The sequence below is a fragment of the Bombina bombina genome, chromosome 4 (assembly GCF_027579735.1).
Source record: "Bombina bombina isolate aBomBom1 chromosome 4, aBomBom1.pri, whole genome shotgun sequence".
NCBI lineage: Eukaryota > Metazoa > Chordata > Amphibia > Anura > Bombinatoridae > Bombina > Bombina bombina.
In genome coordinates, this window is record NC_069502.1 from 1,149,021,289 (window position 1) to 1,149,045,690 (window position 24,402).

Here is a 24,402-nt window from a genome sequence, read left to right on the forward strand (position 1 = left end):
TTAGAAATGCCAACACTATGTCCGTATGAGATTTGGCAATTTGGAAGTTTGACGCCTGTATCAGGATGTCATCTAGATAAGGGGCCACTGCTATGCCCCGTGGTCTTAGGACCGCCAGAAGAGACCCCAGAACCTTTGTAAAAATTCTTGGGGCTGTAGCTAACCCGAAGGGAAGAGCCACAAACTGGTAATGCCTGTCTAGAAAGGCAAACCTTAGGAACCGATGATGATCTTTGTTAATCGGTATGTGAAGGTAAGCATCCTTCAAATCCACTGTGGTCATGTACTGACCCTCCTGGATCATAGGTAGGATTGTCCGAATAGTTTCCATTTTGAACGATGGAACTCTGAGGAATTTGTTTAAGATCTTTAGATCCAAAATTGGTCTGAAGGTTCCCTCTTTTTTGGGAACCACAAACAGATTTGAATAAAATCCCTGTCCTTGTTCCATCTGTGGAACTGGTTGGATCACTCCCATTATTAGGAGGTCTTGCACACAGCGTAAGAATGCCTCTTTCTTTATCTGGTTTACAGATAATCTCGAAAGGTGAAATCTCCCTTGTGGGGGGGAAGCTTTGAAGTCCAGAAGATATCCCTGAGATATGATCTCCAACGCCCAGGGATCCTGAACATCTCTTGCCCACGCCTGGGCGAAGAGAGAAAGTCTGCCCCCTACTAGATCCGTTGCCGGATAGGGGACAGTTCCTTCATGCTGTCTTAGAGGCAGCAGCAGGCTTTCTGGCCTGCTTGCCTTTGCTCCAGGCCTGGTTAGATTTCCAGGCCGGCCTGGATTGCGCAAAAGTTCCCTCTTGTTTTGTAGCAGAGGAAGTTGATGCTGCACCTGCCTTGAAGTTTCGAAAGGCACGAAAATTAGACTGTTTGGCCCTTGATTTGGCCCTGTCCTGAGGAAGGGTATGACCCTTACCTCCAGTAATGTCAGCAATAATTTCCTTCAAACCAGGCCCGAATAGGGTCTGCCCCTTGAAGGGAATGTTAAGTAATTTAGACTTTGAAGTCACGTCAGCTGACCAAGATTTAAGCCATAGCGCCCTACGCGCCTGGATGGCGAATCCAGAATTCTTAGCCGTTAGTTTAGTCAAATGAACAATGGCATCAGAAACAAAAGAATTAGCTAGCTTAAGTGTTCTAAGCTTGTCAAGTATTTCAGTCAATGGAGTAGCTGTCTGAAAGGCATCTTCCAGAGACTCAAACCAGAACGCCGCAGCAGCAGTGACAGGAGCAATGCATGCAAGGGGCTGCAGGATAAAACCTTGTTGAATAAACATTTTCTTAAGGTAACCTTCTAATTTTTTATCCATTGGATCTGAAAAAGCACAACTGTCCTCGACAGGGATAGTGGTACGCTTTGCTAAAGTAGAAACTGCTCCCTCCACCTTAGGGACCGTCTGCCATAAGTCCCGTGTGGTGGCGTCTATTGGAAACATTTTTCTAAAAATAGGAGGGGGGGAAAACGGTACACCGGGTCTGTCCCACTCCTTAGTAATAATTTCTGTAAACCTTTTAGATATTGGAAAATTGTCAGTACACACCGGCACCGCGTAGTATTTATCCAGTCTACACAATTTCTCTGGCACTGCAATTGTGTCACAGTCATTCAGAGCAGCTAAAACCTCTCCAAGCAACACCCGGAGGTTCTCAAGCTTAAATTTAAAAGTAGACATATCTGAATCAGGTTTCCCCGAGTCAGAGACGTCACCCACAGACTGAAGCTCTTCCTCAGCTTCTGCATATTGTGACGCAGTATCAGACATGGGCCTTAAAACATCTGCGCGCTCTGTATTACGTCTAACCCGAGAGCTATCGCGCTTTCCTCTGAATTCAGGCAGTCTGGCTAATACCGCTGACAGGGTATTATCCATGATTGCCACCATGTCCTACAAAGTAATCGCTATGGGCGTCTTTGATGTACTTGGCGCCATTTTAGCGTGAGTCCCTTGAGCGGGAGTCAAAGGGTCCGACACGTGGGGAGAGTTAGTCGGCATAACTTCCCCCTCATCAGAATCCTCTGGTGATAATTCTTTTAAAGATAACAGCTGATCTTTATTGTTTAAAGTGAAATCAATACATTTAGTACACATTCTCCTATGGGGTTCCACCATGGCTTTTAAACATAATGAACAAGGAGTTTCCTCTATGTCAGACATGTTTATACAGACTAGCAATGAGACTAGCAAGCTTGGAAAACACTTTAAATCAAGTTAACAAGCAATATAAAAAAACGTTACTGTGCCTTTAAGAGAAAGAAATTTTGCCAAAATTTGAAATAACAGTGAAAAAAGGCAGTTAAACTAACGAAATTTTTACAGTGTATGTAACAAGTTAGCAGAGCATTGCACCCACTTGCAAATGGATGATTAACCCCTTAATACAAAAAACAGATTAACAAAACGAAAAATATGTTTTTTAAACAGTCATAACAACTGCCACAGCTCCTACTTTTGAAGCCTTTTGAGCCCTTCAGAGATGTCCTATAGCATGCAGGGGACTGCTGAGGGAAGCTGAATGTCACAGTTTGTAATTTTAACTGCACCAACTGTAACTTTTATACTATAACAGTGGAAAGCCTCAGGAAACTGTTTCTAGGCAAAATAAAGCCAGCCATGTGGAAAAAAACTAGGCCCCAATAAGTTTTATCACCAAAGCATATATAAAAACAATTAAACATGCCAGCAAACGTTTTATATTATACATTAATCAGAGTATATACCTCTGATAGCAAGCCTGATACTAGTCGCTATTAAATCACTGTATTTAGGCTTTAACTTACATTAATCCGGTATCAGCAGCATTTTCTAGCAAATTCCATCCCTAGAAAAACTTAACTGCACATACCTTATTGCAGGATACCCTGCACGCCATTCTCCCTCTGAAGTTACCTCACTCCTCAGACATATGTGAGAACGGCAGTGGATCTTAGTTACTTCTGCTAAGATCATAGAAAAACGCAGGCAGATTCTTCTTCTAAATGCTGCCTGAGATAAAATAGTACACTCTGGTACCATTTAAAAACAAACTATATTTTACCACTTTCCTCTAACTACCTCCAGCTATGTTGAGAGCTTGCAAGAGAATGACTGGATATGGCAGTTAGGGGAGGAGCTATATAGCAGCTCTGCTGTGGGTGATCCTCTTGCAACTTCCTGTTGGGAAGGAGAATATCCCACAAGTAATGGATGATCCGTGGACTGGATACACCTAACAAGAGAAAAAACTAAATGTATGCTTACCAGATAAATTATTTTATTTCCTGGCAGGGAGAGTCCACGACTTCATTCCTTACTGTTGGGAAATACAAAACCTGGCCACCAGGAGGAGGCAAAAGACACCCCAGCCAATGGCTTAAATATCCCTCCCACTTCCGCTATCCTCCCAGTCATTCGGCCGAGGGAACAAGGAAAAGTAGGAGAAACATCAGGGTATAAAGGTGGAGCCGCCCAAACAAAATATCTTACGGGCAGGGTTGTGGACTCTCTCTGCCAGGAAAGAAAGGAATTTATCTGGTAAACATAAATTTTGTATTCTTTCCATAAGGCAGGGAGAGTCCACAACTTCATTCCTTACTGTTGGGAAAACCATACTTAAAGGGATTTTTTCTTTCACGATTTAGATAGATCATTTGTTGAAGGAGCAGCAATGCACTAATGGTTTCTAACTAAACACATTGGAGAGCCAATCACAATCAATATATATATGCAGCCACCAATCAGCAGTTAGGACCTAGGCTCTCTGTTACATCTGAGGTTGCCTAGATAAACCTTTCAGCAAAGGATAACAAGAGAAGAAAGCAAATAATTAAATGATAGAAGTAAATTGGAAAGTTGTTTAAAATTGTATTCTCTATCTGAATCATGAATTAAAAAAATTGGGTTTCATGTCCCTTTAAGCTCCAGAGGACGCTGAAGGAATAACGGGAGGGAACAAAAAGGAGGTGGACACTAATCTGAGGGCACCACAGCCTGCAAAACCTTTCTCTCAAAAGCTGCTTCAGCTGAAGCAAACACATCAAAATTATAAAATTTAGAAAATGTATGTAAGGAGGACCAGGAAGCCGCCTTACAAATCTGCTCCATAGAGGCCTTTTTCGTAAAAAAAGCCCAATGTCCACAGCACTAAAGTTAAAAACGTATCCTTTATTTGACAGACACCAAGCAATCAAGCTACGTTTCGTGTATACTTAACCCTTACTCATGCTTGCTTCAAACTGTTACAAGTGGCTATTTAAAGGCTTTGAAATCCACACCAAACTCATAATTAGAGCGATGCCGCCATTTAATAGTTTTTATCTCACATTATAGCCTCTATATTACATTTGTAACTGACTAAAGTAACCATATACTTAACATATTAACAGTGTAGTGTTGCCTTTAGTTTTACATTCTTATTATATTTCTTAGGTTGATTTCTTAAATTTAAACTCAACAACTAATCACCTACAATTAAAAAAATGATATACACATACATTAATAGCTCACAAGAATATAGACCAATCATAGTCTCTATTTAGGCCCTTGGGGGTTAATGCACCCAATTCATTTATCCAATACATCTCCTTCTGTTTAAGGAGTTTTTCCCTATTCCCCCCTTTCTTTGTGGGCTAAGACTATCTATCACTTGCCACTTCAACTGACTGATTTGATGTTTGCATTTTTAGAAATGATATGAGATCAGGAGCCTCCTTGTTACTACACCTTATTTTTGATCGATGTTGGCTCATTCTATCTCCTACCATGCGGGTGGTCTCACCCACATAGATTAAGGAACAACTGCAATTTATCAGATATACTACAAACATAGATTCACATGTGTAGAATTTGTTAATTTCATACCTTTTTCCATTTCTAGGGTGATAAAATGAATTATCTGTTATCATAGAGCTGCAACTCCTACATCCCATCCAAAACAGGGATAGCATTCCAAATTTTTCTTGCCTAGAAATGTCTGTCTGTCCTTCTTTTTGAACCAAAGTCTATCGGCTAGATTTAGAGTTTGGCGGTAGCTGTCACAACCACCGTTAGAGGCTCCTAATGCTGGTTTTGGGCTACCGCTGGTATTTAGAGTCAGTCAGGAAAGGGTCTAACGCTCACATTGCAGCCACGACTTTTCCATACCGCAGATTGCCCTACGCCATTTGCGTATCCTATCTTTTCAATGGGAACGCTGGTATTTAGAGTCTTGGCTGAAGTGAGCGTTAGAAATCTAACGACAAGACTCCAGCCACAGAAAAAAGTCAGTAGTTAAGAGCTTTCTGGGCTAACGCCGGTTTATAAAGCTTTTAACTACTGTGCTATAAAGTACACTAACACCCATAAACTACCTATGTACCCCTAAACCGAGGTCCCCCCACATCGCCGCCACTCTATTAAAATTTTTTAACCCCTAATCTGCCGACTGCACACCGCCGCCACCTACGTTATGCCTATGTACCCCTAATCTGCTGCCCCTAATACCGCCGACCCCTATATTATATTTATTAACCCCTAATCTGCCGCCCCCGCTATCGCTGACCCCTGCAAATTATTATTAACCCCTAATCTGCCGCTCCGTACACCGCCGCAACCTACGTTATCCCTATGTACCCCTAATCTGCTGCCCCTAACACCGCTGACCCCTATATTATATTTATTAACCCCTAATCTGCCGCCCCCAACATCGCCTCCACCTACCTACAATAATTAACCCCTAATCTGCCGACCGGATCTCACCGCTACTCTAATAAATGTATTAACCCCTAAAGCTAAGTCTAACCCTAACACTAACACCCCCCTAAGTTAAATATAATTTAAATCTAATGAAATAAATTAACTCTTATTAAATAAATTATTCCTATTTAAATCTAAATACTTACCTGTAAAATAAACCCTAATATAGCTACAATATAAATTATAATTATATTGTAGCTATTTTAGGATTAATATTTATTTTACAGGCAACTTTGTAATTATATTAACTAGGTACAATAGCTATTAAATAGTTAATAACTATTTAATAGCTACCTAGTTAAAATAATTACAAAATTACCTGTAAAATAAATCCTAACCTAAGTTACAATTAAACCTAACACTACACTATCAATAAATTAATTAAATACAATACCTACAATTAAATACAATTAAATAAACTAAGTAAAGTACAAAAAATAAAAAAGAACTAAGTTACAAAAAATAAAAAAATATTTACAAACATTAGAAAAATATTGCAAAAATTTTAAACTAATTACACCTACTCTAAGCCCCCTAATAAAATAACAAAGCCCCCCAAAATAAAAAAATGCCCTACCCTATTCTAAAATACAAATTGAAAAGCTCTTTTACCTTACCAGCCCTTAAAAGGGCCATTTGCGGGGCATGCCCCAAAGAATTCAGCTCTTTTGCCTGGAAAAAAAACATACAATACCCCCCCCCAACATTACAACCCACCACCCACATACCCCTAATCTAACCCAAACCCCCCTTAAATAAACCTAACACTAAGCCCCTGAAGATCTTCCTACCTTATCTTCACCACACCGGGTATCAGCGATCCGTCCAGGCTCCGATGTCTTGATCCAAGCCCAAGCGGGGGGATGAAGACATCCATCCTCCGGCTGAAGTCTTGATCCAAGCGGGCAGAAGAGGACATCCGGACCGGCAAACATCTTCATCCAAGCCGCATCTTCTATGTTCTTCCATCCGATGACGACCGGCTGATCTTCAAGACCTCCACCGCGGATCCATCCTCTTCTTCCGACGACTAGGCGACGAATGAAGGTTCCTTTAAGGGACGTCATCCAAGATGGCATCCCTCGAATTCCGATTGGCTGATAGGATCCGATCAGCCAATTGAATGTGAGCTCAATCTGATTGGCTGATCGGATCAGCCAATCAGATTGAACTTGAATCTGATTGGCTGATTTCATCAGCCAATCAGAATTTTCCTACCTTAATTCCGATTGGCTGATAGAATCCTATCAGCCAATCGGAATTCGAGGGACGCCATCTTGGAGGACGTCCCTTAAAGGAACCTTCATTCGTCATCTAGTCGTCGGAAGAAGAGGATGGATCCGCGGTGGAGGTCTTGAAGATCAGCCGGTCGTCATTGGATGGAAGAACATAGAAGATGCGGCTTGGATGCAGATGTTTGCCGGTCCGGATGTCCTCTTCTGCCCGCTTGGATCAAGACTTCAGCCGGAGGATGGATGTCTTCAGCCCCCCGCTTGGGCTTGGATCAAGACATCGGAGCCAGGACGGATCGGTGTGATACCCGGTGTGGTGAAGATAAGGTAGGAAGATCTTCAGGGGCTTAGTGTTAGGTTTATTTAAGGGGGTTTGGGGTTAGATTAGGGGTATGTGGGTGGTGGGTTGTAATGTTGGGGGGGGGGGTATTGTATTTTTTTTTCTCCAGGCAAAAGAGCTGAATTCTTTGGGGCATGCCCCGCAAATGGCCCTTTTAAGGGCTGGTAAGTAAAAGAGCTTTTCTATTTTAATTTTAAAATAGGGTAGGGCATTTTTTTTTATTTTGGGAGGCTTTGCTATTTTATTAAGGGGCTTAGAGTAGGTGTAATTAGTTTAAAATTGTTGTAATATTTTTCTAATGTTTGTAAATATTTTTTTATTTTTTGTAACTTAGTTCTTTTTTATTTTTTTGTACTTTAGTTAGTTTATTTAATTGTATTTATTTGTAGGTATTTTATTTAATTTATTTATTGATAGTGTAGTGTTAGGTTTAATTGTAGATAATTGTAGGTAGTTTATTTAATTTATTTATTGATAGTGTAGTGTTAGGTTTAATTGTAACTTAGGTTAGGATTTATTTTACAGGTATTTTTGTAATTATTTTAACTAGGTAACTATTAAATAGTTATGAACTATTTAATAGCTATTGTACCTGGTTAAAATAATTACAAAGTTGCCTGTAAAATAAATATTAATCCTAAAATAGCTACAATATAATTATAATTCATATTGTAGCTATATTAGGGTTTATTTTACAGGTAAATATTTAGCTTTAAATTGGATTAATTTATTTAATAAGAGTTAATTTATTTCGTTAGATTTAAATTATATTTAACTTAGGGGGTGTTAGTGTTAGGGTTAGACTTAGCTTTAGGGGTTAATACATTTATTAGAGTAGCGGCGAGCTCCGGTCGGCAGATTAGGGGTTAATAAGTGTAGGTAGGTGGAGGCGACGTTGGGCGCGGCAGATTAGGGGTTAATAAATATAATATAGGGGTCGGCGGTGTTAGGGGCAGCAGATTAGGGGTACATAGCTATAATGTAGCTTGCGGCGGTGTACGGAGCGGCAGATTAGGGGTTAATAATAATATGCAGGGGTCAGCGATAGCGGGGGCAGCAGATTAGGGGTTAATAAGTGTAAGGCTAGGGGTGTTTAGACTCGGGGTACATGTTAGGGTGTTAGGTGCAGACTTAGGAAGTGTTTCCCCATAGGATACAATGGGGCTGCGTTAGGAGCTTAACGCTGCTTTTTTTGCAGGTGTTAGGTTTTTTTTTCAGCTCAAACAGCCCCATTGTTTCCTATGGGGGAATCGTGCATGAGCACGTTTTTGAAGCTGGCCGCGTCCGTAAGCACCGCTGGTATCGAGAGTTGAAGTGGCGGTAAATATGCTCTACGCTCCCTTTTTTGGAGCCTAACGCAGCCCTTCTGTGAACTCTAAATACCAGCGGTATTTAAAAGGTGCGGGAGAAAAAAAGCACGCGTAGCTAACACACCCCTTTGGCGCAGAACTCTAAATCTAGCCGTGTATTAGTTAGATGGTCACATACATTTTTAACCCTCATTTAGGTCATGAGAGGGGGATTTTCAATATTTTATCACTATTAGGGCTAAATTGTGAAATTGTGATCTATATGTTTCTCCAATAGTATGTTTGGGTAACCTCTGTCCAAAAATTTCTGTTTCATCTCACCCATTCTGATTTCATTGGTTTGGTCATCACTAACAATTCTTTTAAGCCTTAAAAGTTGGCTTTTTGGGAGAGCATCTATTAACCTTCTAGGGTGAAAGCTATTATAGCTAAGCAATGTGTTATGGTCAGTTTCTTTCTTATAAATGTTAAAATACAATTTATTACTATGCTTGTATACTCTGGTGTCTAAAAATGTTATAGACTCCTCGTTATACTGTATAGAGAATTCCAGACCTCTAACAGCAGAATTCAGCTTGTATACAAATTCTTTAAGGGTATCCACGTTGCCCAACCATATGCCAAACACATCGTCAATGTACCGCCACCATGTGGTTCCATATTTGATAAATTTCTCATTTTCATATATGACTTTTTCTTCTACTTCATTCATGAAGAGGTTGGCATATGATGGGGCAACGTTGGTGCCCATGGCAGTCCCTTTTACTTGGACACACCAGTCATCTTGAAACATAAAGTGGTTCCAATACAGGATTAATCTAAACAATTCTTCAATAAATTATACCTGTCTGTCAGTGTACCTCTTATTTTCTTTCAATATGTAAAGGCTTTTCACATCCATGGTGTATATCAGGAATTTATCTGTCTCCAATACCAGTTAACTAGCTTTTCTAAGGAAATCACCAAAATCTTTTAAATAAGATGACATTTGAAATATTTCTTTCTGGAGTATCCTCTCTAGGAATATAGAAATGTTGGTAAAAACTGAATCTATGCTAGCCACTATGGGCCTACCTGGTGGTCTAGTGGCATTTTTGTGCACTTTCGGCACTGTATACAATATAGGATTTTTTGGGGTTTTAGTATACAAAAATTCCCTCATTTTCTTGTCAATAAGTTTATCTTTTAAGGCTCTATTCAAGATCCTCTCAATCTACTTTTGTATACAGGCCACTGGATTGTGTCATAACTTACTATATGTATCTCTGTCTTTCAGTTGTCCCTCAATTTCATTAATATAGTAAGTTCTATCCATAATAACGGTAGCCCCGCCCTTATCTGCCTTTTTAATTGTTATTTCATTAGTTTTACTCTTTAATGTATTTCTGGCTCTATGTTCACCTTTATTTAAATTTAATTCAGATGTCCCTCTATACTTTTTCTTTCTAGTTGCTATCTCTTTAAGTTTATGCACATCATTATTCACCAGATCAATAAATGTATTTACACTATGACATGTCACAGAAGGATTAAACATGCTCTTATTTCGTAAATTTAAATTTTTTAGTGACCATTCTGCCACACCATTATCAACATTTATATCTTCATAGGTATTATCATGGAACCAAGTCTTCAGTTTAACATTTCTATAAAATTTCTGTATGTCCTTTTCAAGCTCAAAAAAGTTTGTATCGCTATGAGACAGAAAGACAATCCCCTTTCTAGTAAGTCACATTCTTCCCTTGACAGCTCATGTCCCGATATATTTATCACAGTGGGCAGTTGTGTTCTTACCCCATCTGTGTTATCTCCTGCGGTTGTCCTCTTGATCATCAGCACTGCCTGTTCTGCAGCTGCCCTCCTCTCCGGTTAGATCTCCTGATCTGTCCTCTGCCTCTTGCGATATTTCCGCCCGCCTCTACTCCTCCGTCATCGCTGCTCGTATCTAAAGGGGATGACGAACCTTCTGTGGCAGAGCCGGACTCCTTAGCTCCCCACAGGTCACCTGGTCTCCCTTCTTGCAGCTGATTGGGTCTACGTCTCTCACCCCTTTTGTTGTTATATCTATAACCTTGGTTACCGCTCCTCCACTTGTATACATTCCCCAGCTGATAATCTTGTTCATCCCTTAGGAACTTTTGCCATTTTCTTTCTTTTTTTACTTTCTGCAGCTCCGCTGCCTTGTCATTGATTTGTTTAATCAGCTTCTCCATTTCTTCAGGTGAGACAACTTTTGACAAATCCTCTGTTTTTCTTGAAAGCTCATAAGCTAAGCAGATGGTACTTCTCAACCAGAAAGACAAGGAAGATGTAATGGCCTTCTCACCTCTACATTTACCTGCATAGCAGCATAGATGACAAACAAAGATGAAGATTGTCTGAACTCCTTAGTAGCCTGAAGGTAAAATTTCAAGGCACGAACCAGATCTAGATTGTGAAGGAAACGTTCCTTTCTCGTGTCCCAATCCTTCCTCGGCAAAGGAACAACAATCTCTTGATTCATTTTCTGATCTGACACCACCTTAGGAAGGAAACCTAACTTAGTACGTAAAGCCACCTTATCAGCGTGAAAAACAAGGTAAGGGGGAATCACACTGCAAGACAGAAATCTCTGAGACCCAATAGCCAACAGAGGCAATAGCCAAAAGAGGCAATAGCCAACAGAGGCAATAGCCAACAGAAACAGAACCTTCCAGGATAACAGTTTAATGTCAACAGTATGCATTGGCTCAAACTGAGCCTGCTGCAACACACAAAGAACAAGGTTAAGACTCCAAGGCGGAGCCACCCTTCTAAACACAGTCCTGATCCTAGTCAGGACCTTAACAAAGGACTGCACATCCGGAAGCTCAGCTAATCTCTTGTGCAGCAACACCGACAGGGCCGATAGCTATCCCTTCAGGGAACTAGCAGATAGACCCTTCTCCAGTCCATCCTGGAGAAAGGATAAAATTCTGACAACCTTAACCTTATGCCAAGAAAAAACAAGCTCTTCATACCAGTGCAGATAAGTCTGCCAGACCTTATGGATAGATTTGTCGAGTAACCAGTTTACGAGCTTGAATCAAAGTGTCAGTCAGTGTCATCTCAGAGAAACCTTTCCTGGCTAAGACTAAGCATTCAATCTCCATGCAGTCAGCCTCCGAGAATCTAGATTTTGATGTAGGTAAAGAACCCTGTAGTAGCAGGTCCCTGCGATAGGGTAACCTCCATGGAGGAGATGAGGACATCCCCACCAGATCCGTGAATCAGGTCCTTTGCGGTCAGGATGGAGCCATTAGAATCACCGGATCTCACTCCTGCGGGTGAGAAGAGGTAACGGAGGAAATAGATATATGAGTCTGAACTCCAGGGAACTGCTAGAGCATCTATTAGTTCTGCTTGAGGATCCCTCGATCTCGACCCTTACCTGGGTAGTTTGGCATTGAGACAGGATGCCATGAGATCTATCTCTGGCATCAACCCATCTGGAGCATATCTCTGCAAATACCTCGGGGTGAAGAGACCATTCCCCTGGGTGAAAAGATTGCCTGCTAAGGAAGTCTGCTTCCCAGTTGTCCACACCCAGAATGTGGATCGCTGACAGCATACAGTTGTGGGTCTCGCCAATTCCAGTATCTGAGAAACCTCTCTCATAGCCAAGGAACTCCTTGTTCCTCCCTGATGGTTGATGTAGGCTACCGAAGTTATATTGTCTGATTGAAATCTGAAAAACTGGGACGAACCCAGAAGAGGCCAAGCCTTAAGAGCATTGAATATTGCCCGAAGTTCCAAGATATTGATCAGCAACATGGACTCCTCCTAACTCCACAGACCCTGTGCCTTCCTGGCACCCCAATTGGCTCCCCAGCCAGAAATACTTGCGTTCATAGTCACAATTTCCCAGGATGTTCTCAAGAAGCATGTGCCTTGGGACAGGTGATCTTGACAGAGCCACCAAGAGAGAGAATTTCTCGACAGGCTGTCCAGTATTATCTGTTTGGACAGGCCTGAATGGTCGCTGTTCCATTGTCTCAGCATGCATAGTTGTAAGGGTCTGAAATGGAATCTGGCAAAGGGAATGATGTCCATACAAGATACAATGAGGACAAACACCTCCATACACTGGGCCACCGAAGGACTTAGGGAGGCTTGCAGGGCAAGCTGATGTTAGCTTGCAATATCTCTAATCTTCATGGATACCGAGTCTATAACTCTACCCAGGAAATTCACCCTGGTATGTGGAGTAAGAGAACTCTTTTCCAAGTTTATCTTTCATGCATGTGACCGAAGAAGACTTAGAAGCAATTCCGAGTGCTCCCTTGCAAGACAAAATGATGGTGCCTATACCAAGATATCTTCCAGGTAAGGTGCTACTGCGATATCTTGTGTTCTGGCAACCCTAAGAGAGCTCCCAAAAACCTTTGTAAATATTCTTGGAGCAGTAGCTAAGCTTAACGGAAGTGCTATGAACTGGAAGTGTTGGTCCAAAAATGCAAACCTCAGGAATTGAAAATGTTCCATGTGTATCAGAACGTGAAGGTATGCATCCTTCAGGTCTATAGTAGTCATAAACTGTCCTTCCTGAACCAGTGGAAGGATTGATCTTATTGTCTCCATCTTGAAGGATGGGACACTTAGAAATGTGTTTAGGCACTTCAAGTCCAGAATTGGATGAAAACTTCACCTTCCTTCTTGGGAACCACAAAGAGGTTTGAATAGAACCCCAGACCTATTTCTGATGCAGGTCCCGGGACAATTACTCCTAAAGAAACTAGGTCCCATACGCAACCTAAAAAGGCAGTCCTCTTCTCTAGTCTTGTAGACAGACCGGAGAGAAGGAATCTGCCCCTGGGCGGATGGGGCTTGAAACCTATCCGGTATCCCTAAGATACGACCTCCAGCACCCAAGGGTCCTGAACATCCTGAAACCAAGCATCTAAGAAAAGTGACAATCTGCCCCCTACTCAATCCGATCCCAGGTCGGGGGCCGCCCCTTCATGTCGACTTGTTATCGGCAAGCTTCTTTGTCTGTTTAAACTTGTTCCAGGACTGAGCCAGCTTCAAAGTACTCTTGGGCTGCTCGGGCTTGGATGAGGAATGAGATCGTTGGGACTTGTCTGAACGAAAGGAATGAATATTCAATGACTGTAGGTAGATCTTCCCCTTGAAGGGGAGAGAAAGTAACCTGGATTTAGAAGTCATATCCGCAGACCAAGACTTCAACCAGAGAGCACGTCTGGCTTAGGGAGGCTTGCAGGGCAAGCTGATGTTAGCTTGCAATATCTCTAATCTTCATGGATACCGAGTCTATAACTCTACCCAGGAAATTCACCCTGGTATGTGGAGTAAGAGAACTCTTTTCCAAGTTTATCTTTCATGCATGTGACCGAAGAAGACTTAGAAGCAATTCCGAGTGCTCCCTTGCAAGACAAAATGATGGTGCCTATACCAAGATATCTTCCAGGTAAGGTGCTACTGCGATATCTTGTGTTCTGGCAACCCTAAGAGAGCTCCCAAAAACCTTTGTAAATATTCTTGGAGCAGTAGCTAAGCTTAACGGAAGTGCTATGAACTGGAAGTGTTGGTCCAAAAATGCAAACCTCAGGAATTGAAAATGTTCCATGTGTATCAGAACGTGAAGGTATGCATCCTTCAGGTCTATAGTAGTCATAAACTGTCCTTCCTGAACCAGTGGAAGGATTGATCTTATTGTCTCCATCTTGAAGGATGGGACACTTAGAAATGTGTTTAGGCACTTCAAGTCCAGAATTGGATGAAAACTTCACCTTCCTTCTTGGGAACCACAAAGAGGTTTGAATAGAACCCCAGACCTATTTCTGATGCAGGTCCCGGGACAATTACTCCTAAAGAAACTAGGTCCCATACGCAACCTAAAAAGGCAGTCCTCTTCTCTAGTCTTGTAGACAGACCGGAGAGAAGGAATCTGCCCCTGGGCGGATGGGGCTTGAAACCTATCCGGTATCCCTAAGATACGACCTCCAGCACCCAAGGGTCCTGAACATCCTGAAACCAAGCATCTAAGAAAAGTGACAATCTGCCCCCTACTCAATCCGATCCCAGGTCGGGGGCCGCCCCTTCATGTCGACTTGTTATCGGCAAGCTTCTTTGTCTGTTTAAACTTGTTCCAGGACTGAGCCAGCTTCAAAGTACTCTTGGGCTGCTCGGGCTTGGATGAGGAATGAGATCGTTGGGACTTGTCTGAACGAAAGGAATGAATATTCAATGACTGTAGGTAGATCTTCCCCTTGAAGGGGAGAGAAAGTAACCTGGATTTAGAAGTCATATCCGCAGACCAAGACTTCAACAAGAGAGCACGTCTGGCTAGAACCACAAAACCTGAAGCCTTTGCGTTCAGGTGAATAATTTGCATATTCACATCACAGATGAAGGAGTTAGCAATTCTTAATGCCTTAATTTTTTCCTGAATATCCTAGAGGAGAGATTCCACCTCAATAAGTTCAGACAGAGAGTCGCACCAGTAGGTAGCTGCTCCTGCCATTGTGGCTACTGCTGCCGCAGGTTGGAATAAAGATCCTGTGTGTTGGAACATTGTCCCCAGGAAAATGTCCAACTTTTTGTCCACAGGCTTTCTAAAGCACAAACTATCCTCAAGGGGGATAGTAGCACGCTTAGCTAGCATCGAAATGGTGCCATCCACCTTGGGTATGGTACCCCACTATTCTATTTGAGTTAGGGACCAGGAATAATTTCGTAAAAGTTGCCGAGGGAGAAAAGGAAGTTCCAATTCTTTCCCATTCGTAACTAATAATGTTCGTCATACAAACTGGTACAGGAAAAGGCTGTAGGACCTTCCTGTCTTTGTAGACCCTGTCTTACTTAGGGATCTTAGGGTCCTCAGGCAGCTTAGCCTCTGGAACCTCTAGCGTAGACAGGACCTCCCTTAGTTAAAAAATGCAAATGTTTAATTTTGAATCTAAAAGAGGGTTTCTCCGCCGGAGGAGACTTAGTAACAGACGTTTCCGATTCAGCAAGTTCACCCTCTGACGCTACAGAATTTAACTCATCCTCGGATAGCTGAGACATACAGGCTAGATCCGATAGGAATTTAGATAAATCAGGAGATGAAGTCGGGAGAACTATGTTTAACCTTTCTTTTACGTTTCTCTGAGATAGGTAGGGCACTCAGGGCCGCAGACACCACCGATTGTAGCTGCGCGGTAAAGTCCACAGGAAAAAGGCCCCCTCCAGATGGAAAATTAGCTGTGCCATGGGGAACTGCATGTGAAGCGGTTTGTGTAGACAGAGCAGAAATTTCTTGGGTCATAGAATCCTGAGAGGTTGATGGCTCAGAGGGACTAATTGTGCTATGGGTATTGGCAGACTTAGCTTCCTTCTTTGACTTTAAAACAGTGCTTAGGCAATTGGAACAAAATTGAGCAGGCGGGCAAACTACAGCCTCCTCACAGTATAAACAGGTATTATTATTCACTATAGAAGGAGTCAAACCCTCTAACGTAGTATCTGAGTCCTCCATAGCTTTGGTATGTAATTCCACAGATGGAATAAAAAATGTTTTTAATATTAACAGGCACCTTTATAACCCCAAGTGCTGTCTGCAGCAGGTTTGCAAGGAAGTGAAAAAGGCTGCACCCAGGTCACGTGGTGCACAAGACAGGAATTCTCCTGCTATGCAAAAGAGTGTTAAGCTAATATAAGCTGCACAACACTCAAAAACGAAAGTGAAACCTGTCTGTTCCCAAGCCAAAAGCACACAGTCTTATGAGCCCAAATCTAACGCAGAACATAAAAATCCCCATAACTGTTCCCAATAATCTCTCTAAAGGAGATATTATCCCTTGATCCTCTTGAGGTATAGAAGAGTCACAATGTGACTCTATACAGGAGTCCCAGCTATAACCATAAAGCGGACTTACTCTCTAGGATCCATGCTGTGGAACAGATACAGCCTCTCAAGTGTGACAGCCTTGTAGCGACGCTCTGACAGGGACCTGAGTGATTAAAACCAAGCAGTGAAACTCGTCAACACTGATTGCTCAGGATTTGTTAGCTAACAGTCTGGATGGTTTCGCAGAAAAACTTTCCCTGCATCTCCAGACTCTAACTTTCACCAATACTCTCACTGAGAGGTTTATATGATTACTTAAAACTCCAGTCCTCTCTTGAAGGGAACATACTGTACCCATTACTGGACTATCCAAATCTTCTGACACCTCCTCTAGTGACGAAAGGCAAAGTATGACTGGGCGGATAGGGGAAGTGGGAGGTATATTTAAGCCTTTGGGAGGAGTGTATTTGCCTCCTCCTGGTGGCCAGGTGTTGTATTTCCCAACAGTAAGTAATGAAGTCGTGGACTCTCCCTGCCTTATGGAAAGAAACTATAATTAAACTAGACCATTGTATATTAAAGGGACAGTGTATGCTTTGTCTGTATCATGAAATAATTTGTTGGTGTTTCATATCCTTTTAAGCAATGTGTAAACAAGAAATCAAGCTCCCAGTGGGGGGAGTAAAAAAGGTAATAAAATATTGATTGTTCACTCAAAATACTGGTCTCACTGTGTATACAGTTAGAGAAAATATAAGGAGGATTTTGTGTAGAGATAAGTTAATGAGATCTGCTCTCCCTGCAAGCTCAGCCAATTTGATTAGGTTATAGATGAAATTTGCAGATTTCTTATACAAGTTATACCTAAAGGAGCAATTTTTCCATAGATTTTAAACTCTACAGCTGGTATAACAAGTTGTTGTAAACTTCAAGGGGAAATTAATTTTACAGTACACTTTTGTCCCTTCGAGTACATTTAAAAATGGCCTTAGTGATTTTTTTAAGCACAAAAACATAATTTATGCTTACCTGATAAATTTATTTCTCTTGTAGTGTATCCAGTCCACGGATCATCCATTACTTGTGGGATATTCTCCTTCCCAACAGGAAGTTGCAAGAGGATCACCCACAGCAGAGCTGCTATATAGCTCCTCCCCTCACTGCCATATCCAGTCATTCGACCGAAACAAGCCGAGAAAGGAGAAACCATAGGGTGCAGTGGTGACTGTAGTTTAATTAAAATTTAGACCTGCCTGAAAAGGACAGGGCGGGCCGTGGACTGGATACACTACAAGAGAAATAAATTTATCAGGTAAGCATAAATTATGTTTTCTCTTGTTAAGTGTATCCAGTCCATGGATCATCCATTACTTGTGGGATACCAATACCAAAGCTAAAGTACACGGATGATGGGAGGGACAAGGCAGGAACTTAAACGGAAGGAACCACTGCCTGTAGAACCTTTCTCCCAAAAATAGCCTCTGAAGAAGCAAAAGTATCAAATTTGTAAAATTTGGAAAAAGCATGAAGGGAAGACCAAGTTGCAGCCTTGCAAATGGCCCAGGTGGAAGCCACAGCTCTAGTAGAATGAGCTGTAATCCTTTCAGGAGGCTGCTGTCCAGCAGTCTCATAGGCTAAACGGATTATACTCCGAAGCCAAAAAGAAAGAGAGGTTGCCGAGGCCTTCTGATCTCTCCTCTGTCCAGAGTAAACAACAAACAGGTTAGATGTTTGGCGAAAATCTTTAGTAGCCTGTAAGTAAAACTTCAAGGCACGGACTACGTCTAGATTATGCAAAAGACGTTCCTTCTTTGAAGAAGGATTAGGACATAATGATGGAACAACAATCTCTTGATTGATATTCTTGTTAGAAACCACCTTAGGTAAAAACCCAGGTTTTGTACACAGAACAACTTTATCTGAATGAAAGATCAGATAAGGAGAATCACAATGTAAGGCAGATAACTCCGAGACTCTTCGAGCCGAGGAAATAGCCATCAGAAAAAGAACTTTCCATGAAAGAAGTTTGATATCAATAGAATGAAGGTTTTCAAACGGAACCCCTTGAAGAACTTTAAGAACCAAGTTTAAGCTCCATGGAGGAGCAAGAGGTTTAAACACAGGCTTAATTCTAACTAAAGCCTGACAAAATGCCTGAACGTCTGGAACTTCTGCCAGACGCTTGTGTAAAAGAATAGACAGAGCAGAAATCTGTCCCTTTAAAGAACTAGCTGATAATACTTTGTCCAAACCCTCTTGGAGGAAGGACAATATCCTAGGAATCCTAACCCTACTCCATGAGTAATTCTTGGATTCACACCAATGAAGATATTTACGCCATATCTTGTGGTAAATTTTCCTGGTGACAGGCTTTCGTGCCTGTATTAAGGTATCAATTACTGACTCGGAAAAGCCACGCTTTGATAGGATCAAGCGTTCAATCTCCATGCAGTCAGTCTCAGAGAAAGTAGATTCGGATGATTGAAAGGACCTTGTATTAGAAGGTCTTGTCTCAGAGGCAGAGTCCATGGTGGAAAGGATGACATGTCCACTAGGTCTGCATACCAGGTCCTGCGTGGCCACGCAGGCGCTATCAATATCACTGATGCTCTTTCCTGTTTGATTTTGGCAATCAGACGAGGGAGCAGAGGAAACGGTGGAAACACATAAGCCAGGCTGAAGAACCAAGGCGCTGCTAGAGCATCTATCAGTGCCGCTTCTGGGTCCCTGGACCTGGATCCGTAACAAGGAAGCTTGGCGTTCTGGCGAGACGCCATGAGATCCAATTCTGGTTTGCCCCAACGGAGAACCAATTGAGCAAACACCTCCGGATGGAGTTCCCATTCCCCCGGATGAAAAGTCTGACGACTTAGAAAATCCGCCTCTACACCTGGGATATGGATCGCTGACAGGTGGCAAGAGTGAGTCTCTGCCCAGCGAAATATCTTGGAGACTTCTGACATCGCTAGGGAACTCCTGGTTTCCCCTTGATGGTTGATGTAAGCCACAGTCATGATGTTGTCCGACTGAAATCTGATGAACCTCAGTGTTGCTAGCTGAGGCCAAGCCAGAAGAGCATTGAATATTGCTCTTAACTCCAGAATATTTATTGGGAGGAGTTTCTCCTCCTGAGTCCACGAACCCTGAGCCTTCAGGGAGTTCCAGACTGCACCCCAACCTAGAAGGCTGGCATCTGTTGTTACAATTGTCCAATCTGGTCTGCGAAAGGTCATACCCTTGGACAGATGGGCCCGAGATAACCACCAGAGAAGAGAATCTCTGGTTTCTTGATCCAGATTTAGTAGAGGGGACAAATCTGTGTAATCCCCATTCCACTGACTGAGCATGCATAATTGCAGCGGTCTGAGATGCAGGCGCGCGAATGGCACTATGTCCATCGCCGCTACCATTAAGCCGATTACTTCCATGCACTGAGCCACCGTGGGGCGCGGAATGGAGTGAAGAACATGGCAAGCATTTAGAAGTTTTGATAACCTGGACTCCGTCAGGTAAATTTTCATTTCTACAGAATCTATTAGAGTCCCTAGGAAGGAAACCCTCGTGAGAGGAGATAGAGAACTCCTTTCTTCGTTCACTTTCCACCCATGTGACCTCAGGAATGCCAGAACTATCTCTGTATGAGATTTGGCAATTTGAAAGCTTGACGCCTGTATCAGGATATCGTCCAGGTAAGGAGCCACCGCTATGCCTCGCGGTCTTAGGACCGCCAGAAGTGAGCCCAGAACCTTTGTAAAAATATTTGGGGCTGTAGCCAACCCGAATGGAAGAGCTACAAATTGGTAATGCCTGTCTAGAAAGGCAAACCTCAGGAACTGATGATGATTCTTGTGAATTGGAATGTGAAGGTAGGCATCCTTTAAGTCCACTGTGGTCATGTACTGACCCTCTTGGATCATGGGTAAAATGGTTCGAATAGTTTCCATCTTGAATGACGGAACTCTGAGGAATTTGTTTAGGATCTTTAAATCCAAAATTGGTCTGAAGGTTCCCTCTTTTTTGGGAACCACAAACAAATTTGAATAAAACCCCTGTCCTTGTTCCGTCCGCGGAACTGGATGGATCACTCCCATTACAAGGAGATCTTGTACGCAGCTTAGGAATACCTCTTTCTTTATCTGGTTTGCAGATAATCTTGAAAGGTGAAATCTCCCTTGTGGAGGAGAAGCTTTGAAGTCCAGAAGATATCCCTGAGATATGATCTCCAACGCCCAGGGATCCTGAACATCTCTTGCCCACGCCTGGGCAAAGAGAGAGAGTCTGCCCCCTACTAGATCCGTTGTCAGATAGGGGCCGCTCCTTCATGCTGTCTTAGAGGCAGCAGTAGGCTTTCTGGCCTGCTTGCCATTGTTCCAGGACTGGTTAGGTTTCCAGGCCTGCTTGGATTGAGCAAAAGTTCCCTCTTGTTTTGAAGCAGAGGAAGTTGATGCTGCACCTGCCTTGAAATTTCGAAAGGCACGAAAATTAGACTGTTTGGCCTTTGCTTTGGCCCTGTCCTGAGGAAGGGTATGACCCTTACCTCCAGTAATGTCAGCAATAATTTCTTTCAAACCAGGCCCGAATAAGGTCTGCCCCTTGAAAGGAATGTTGAGTAATTTAGACTTTGAAGTCACATCAGCTGACCAGGATTTGAGCCATAGCGCCCTACGCGCCTGGATGGCGTATCCGGAATTCTTAGCCGTTAGTTTAGTCAAATGAACAATGGCATCAAAAACAAATGAGTTAGCTAGCTTAAGAGTTCTAAGCTTGTCAACAATTTCAGTCAATGGAGCTGTATGGATGGCCTCTTCCAGGGCCTCAAACCAGAATGCCGCCGCAGCAGTGACAGGCGCAATGCATGCAAGGGGCTGTAAAATAAAACCTTGTTGAATAAACATTTTCTTAAGGTAACCCTCTCATTTTTTATCCATTGGATCTGAAAAAGCACAACTGTCCTCAACCGGGATAGTGGTACGCTTTGCTAAAGTAGAAACTGCTCCCTCCACCTTAGGGACAGTCTGCCATAAGTCCCGTGTAGTGGCATCTATTGGAAACATTTTTCTAAATATAGGAGGTGGGGAAAAGGGCACACCGGGCCTATCCCACTCCTTACTAATAATTTCTGTAAGCCTTTTAGGTATTGGAAAAACATCAGTACTCACTGGCACTGCATAGTATTTATCCAGCCTACACAATTTCTCTGGCACTGCAATTGTGTCACAGTCATTCAGAGCAGCTAATACCTCCCCAAGCAATACACGGAGGTTCTCAAGCTTAAATTTAAAATTAGAAATCTCTGAATCAGGTCTCCCCGATTCAGAGACGTCACCCACAGACTGAAGCTCTCCGTCCTCAGGTTCTGCATATTGTGACGCAGTATCAGACATGGCTCTTACAGCATCTACGCGCTCTGTATCTCATCTATCCCCAGAGCTATCGCGCTTGCCTCTCAATTCAGGCAATCTGGATAATACCTCTAACAGGGTATTATTCATGATTGCAGCCATGTCCTGCAAAGTAATCGCTATGGGCGTCCCTGATGTACTTGGCGCCATATTAGCGTGCGTCCCTTGAGCGGGAGGCGAAAAGTCCGACACATGGGGAGAGCTAGTCGGCATAACTTCCCCCTCGACAGACCCCTCTGGTGACAATTCTTTTATAGATAAAGACTGATCTTTACTGTTTAAGGTGAAATCAATACATTTAGTACACATTCTCCTATGGGGCTCCACCATGGCTTTTAAACATAATGAACAAGTATCCTCTGTTTCAGACATGTTTGTACAGACTAGCAATGAGACTAGCAAGCTTGGAAAACACTTTAAAGCAAGTTAACAAGCAATATAAAAAACGTTACTGTGCCTTTAAGAGAAACAAATTTTGACAAAATTTGAAATAACAGTGAAAAAAGGCAGTTACACTAACAAAATTTTTACAGTGTATGTAACAAGTCAGCAGAGCATTGCACCCACTTGCAAATGGATGATTAACCCCTTAATAACAAAAACAGAATAATAAATGACAAAAACTTTTTTTAAACACAGTCACAACAACTGCCACAGTCTACTGTGATTGTTACCCTCCTCAAACACGACTTTGAAGCCTTTTGAGCCCTTCAGAGATGTCCTGTATCATGCAGAGGGAAGCTGAATGTCTCTGTCAGTATTTTTATCTGCACAGAAAAGCACTAAAATAGGCCCTTCCCACTCATATTGCAACAGTGGAAAGCCTGTTTCTAGGCAAAAATCAAACCAGCCATGTGGAAAAAAACTAGGCCCCAATAAGTTTTGTCACCAAACATATATAAAAACGATTAACATGCCAGCAAACGTTTTATATTACACTTTTATAGGAGTATGTATCTCTGTTAATAAGCCTGATACCAGTCGCTATCACTGCATTTAAGGCTTAACTTACATTAATCCGGTATCAGCAGCATTTTTCTAGCAAATTCCATCCCTAGAAATATATTAACTGCACATACCTTATTGCAGGAAAACCTGCACGCCATTCCCTCTCTGAAGTTACCTCACGCCTCAGAATATGTGAGAACAGACATGGATCTTAGTTACTTCTGCTAAGATCATAGAAAATGCAGGCAGATTCTTCTTCTAAATACTGCCTGAGATAAACAGTACACTCCGGTACCATTTAAAAATAACAAACTTTTGATTGAAGTTAAAAAACTAACTATAATACACCACTCTCCTCTTACTACGTCCATCTTTGTTGAGAGTTGCAAGAGAATGACTGGATATGGCAGTGAGGGGAGGAGCTATATAGCAGCTCTGCTGTGGGTGATCCTCTTGCAACTTCCTGTTGGGAAGGAGAATATCCCACAAGTAATGGATGATCCGTGGACTGGATACACTTAACAAGAGAAAGCAATGTTCTTTGTAAAATGTCTTGAAAAAGTGTAAAAGTTTTGTGGTTTGTGAAGACTTTACTAGAAGTTTTCACTTTTGTTAATATTTCCAGCATTAATGTGGTTATTGGTCGATTACAAGCATTAACCATGGATTTGAAATATAAGTGTGAGTTTCCACTGAAATTGGACATTATTTGCCTTTTAGGCATCTGAATGTGAACCAAATTATTTAAAAAGTCATTGCAAACAATAAAGTAGATATGGAGTATCATTTTTTTTGTACATAATAATCTGCTTCAACAGAAACACTGGGAGAACTTACCTTCAACATCAAGGCACCTGGGTGGTTCATCTGACCAGATGAGGTTATACATGCACTCCAGATACTCTGCCCCCTCCAGCTTGTACCCTGGAAAGCACTGGTAGTAAACCACTCTCCCCACAGGAAACGAGGAATCAAATTCAGATATGTTGATATAACTGTGAGGAAGAACCAGTGGTCTGAGGCAGCCTACGGAGATAATAAAAAGATGATTATGATTAACCAGAAGCTCTAGCAGAAAAGATTTTTGTATGAAAACAATTAGCAGATTATGTTGTACACAATAAATGTTTGTAGAATTTTAATTAGGCAAATACTGAGAATTAAAACTCTTGAGGAGGGTGCAAGTGGGTGTATAAATCTGTTCTTCTCACTGGTAAAACCATGTGCATATCCCACAGTTATATATATCACAAGCTAAAACTAGCACCTGTTACATCTGTCTACTTAAAGAGACAGGATACTCATCTGCTAAATCACTTAAGAGTGTGACGCAGCATAACTGTAAAAAGCTGACAAGAAAATATCACATGAATATCTCTATGTAAACATGGAAGATACTTTATCATAAAATACCTTCAGCTCATAAGAATAAATACTCTGTTATCCATGGCATTTGACTGTCATCCGCATAGTAAAAAACAAAAACAAAAAAAACCGCTAACCAGCTTTAAAGGGACAGTCAAGTCAAAATTAAATTTTCATGATACAGGTAGGGCAATTTTAAACAAGTTTCCAATGTACTTTTATCATCAAATTTACTTTGTTCTCTAAGTATTCTTTGATGAAAGCTAAACCTGGGT

General features: G+C 41.9%; 1 protein-coding gene across 1 annotated transcript in view; it reads right to left on the reverse strand.

The window, feature by feature from the left end:
• LOC128658245 (sushi domain-containing protein 4) overlaps nt 1–24,402 on the reverse strand; it is a 399,617-nt gene that overhangs the window by 217,974 nt on the left and 157,241 nt on the right. Inside the window, exon 4 of the mRNA XM_053712782.1 lies at nt 23,600–23,788. Within this exon, the coding sequence (XP_053568757.1) occupies nt 23,600–23,788 (189 nt within the window). The remainder of the gene's footprint in view (nt 1–23,599; nt 23,789–24,402) is intronic.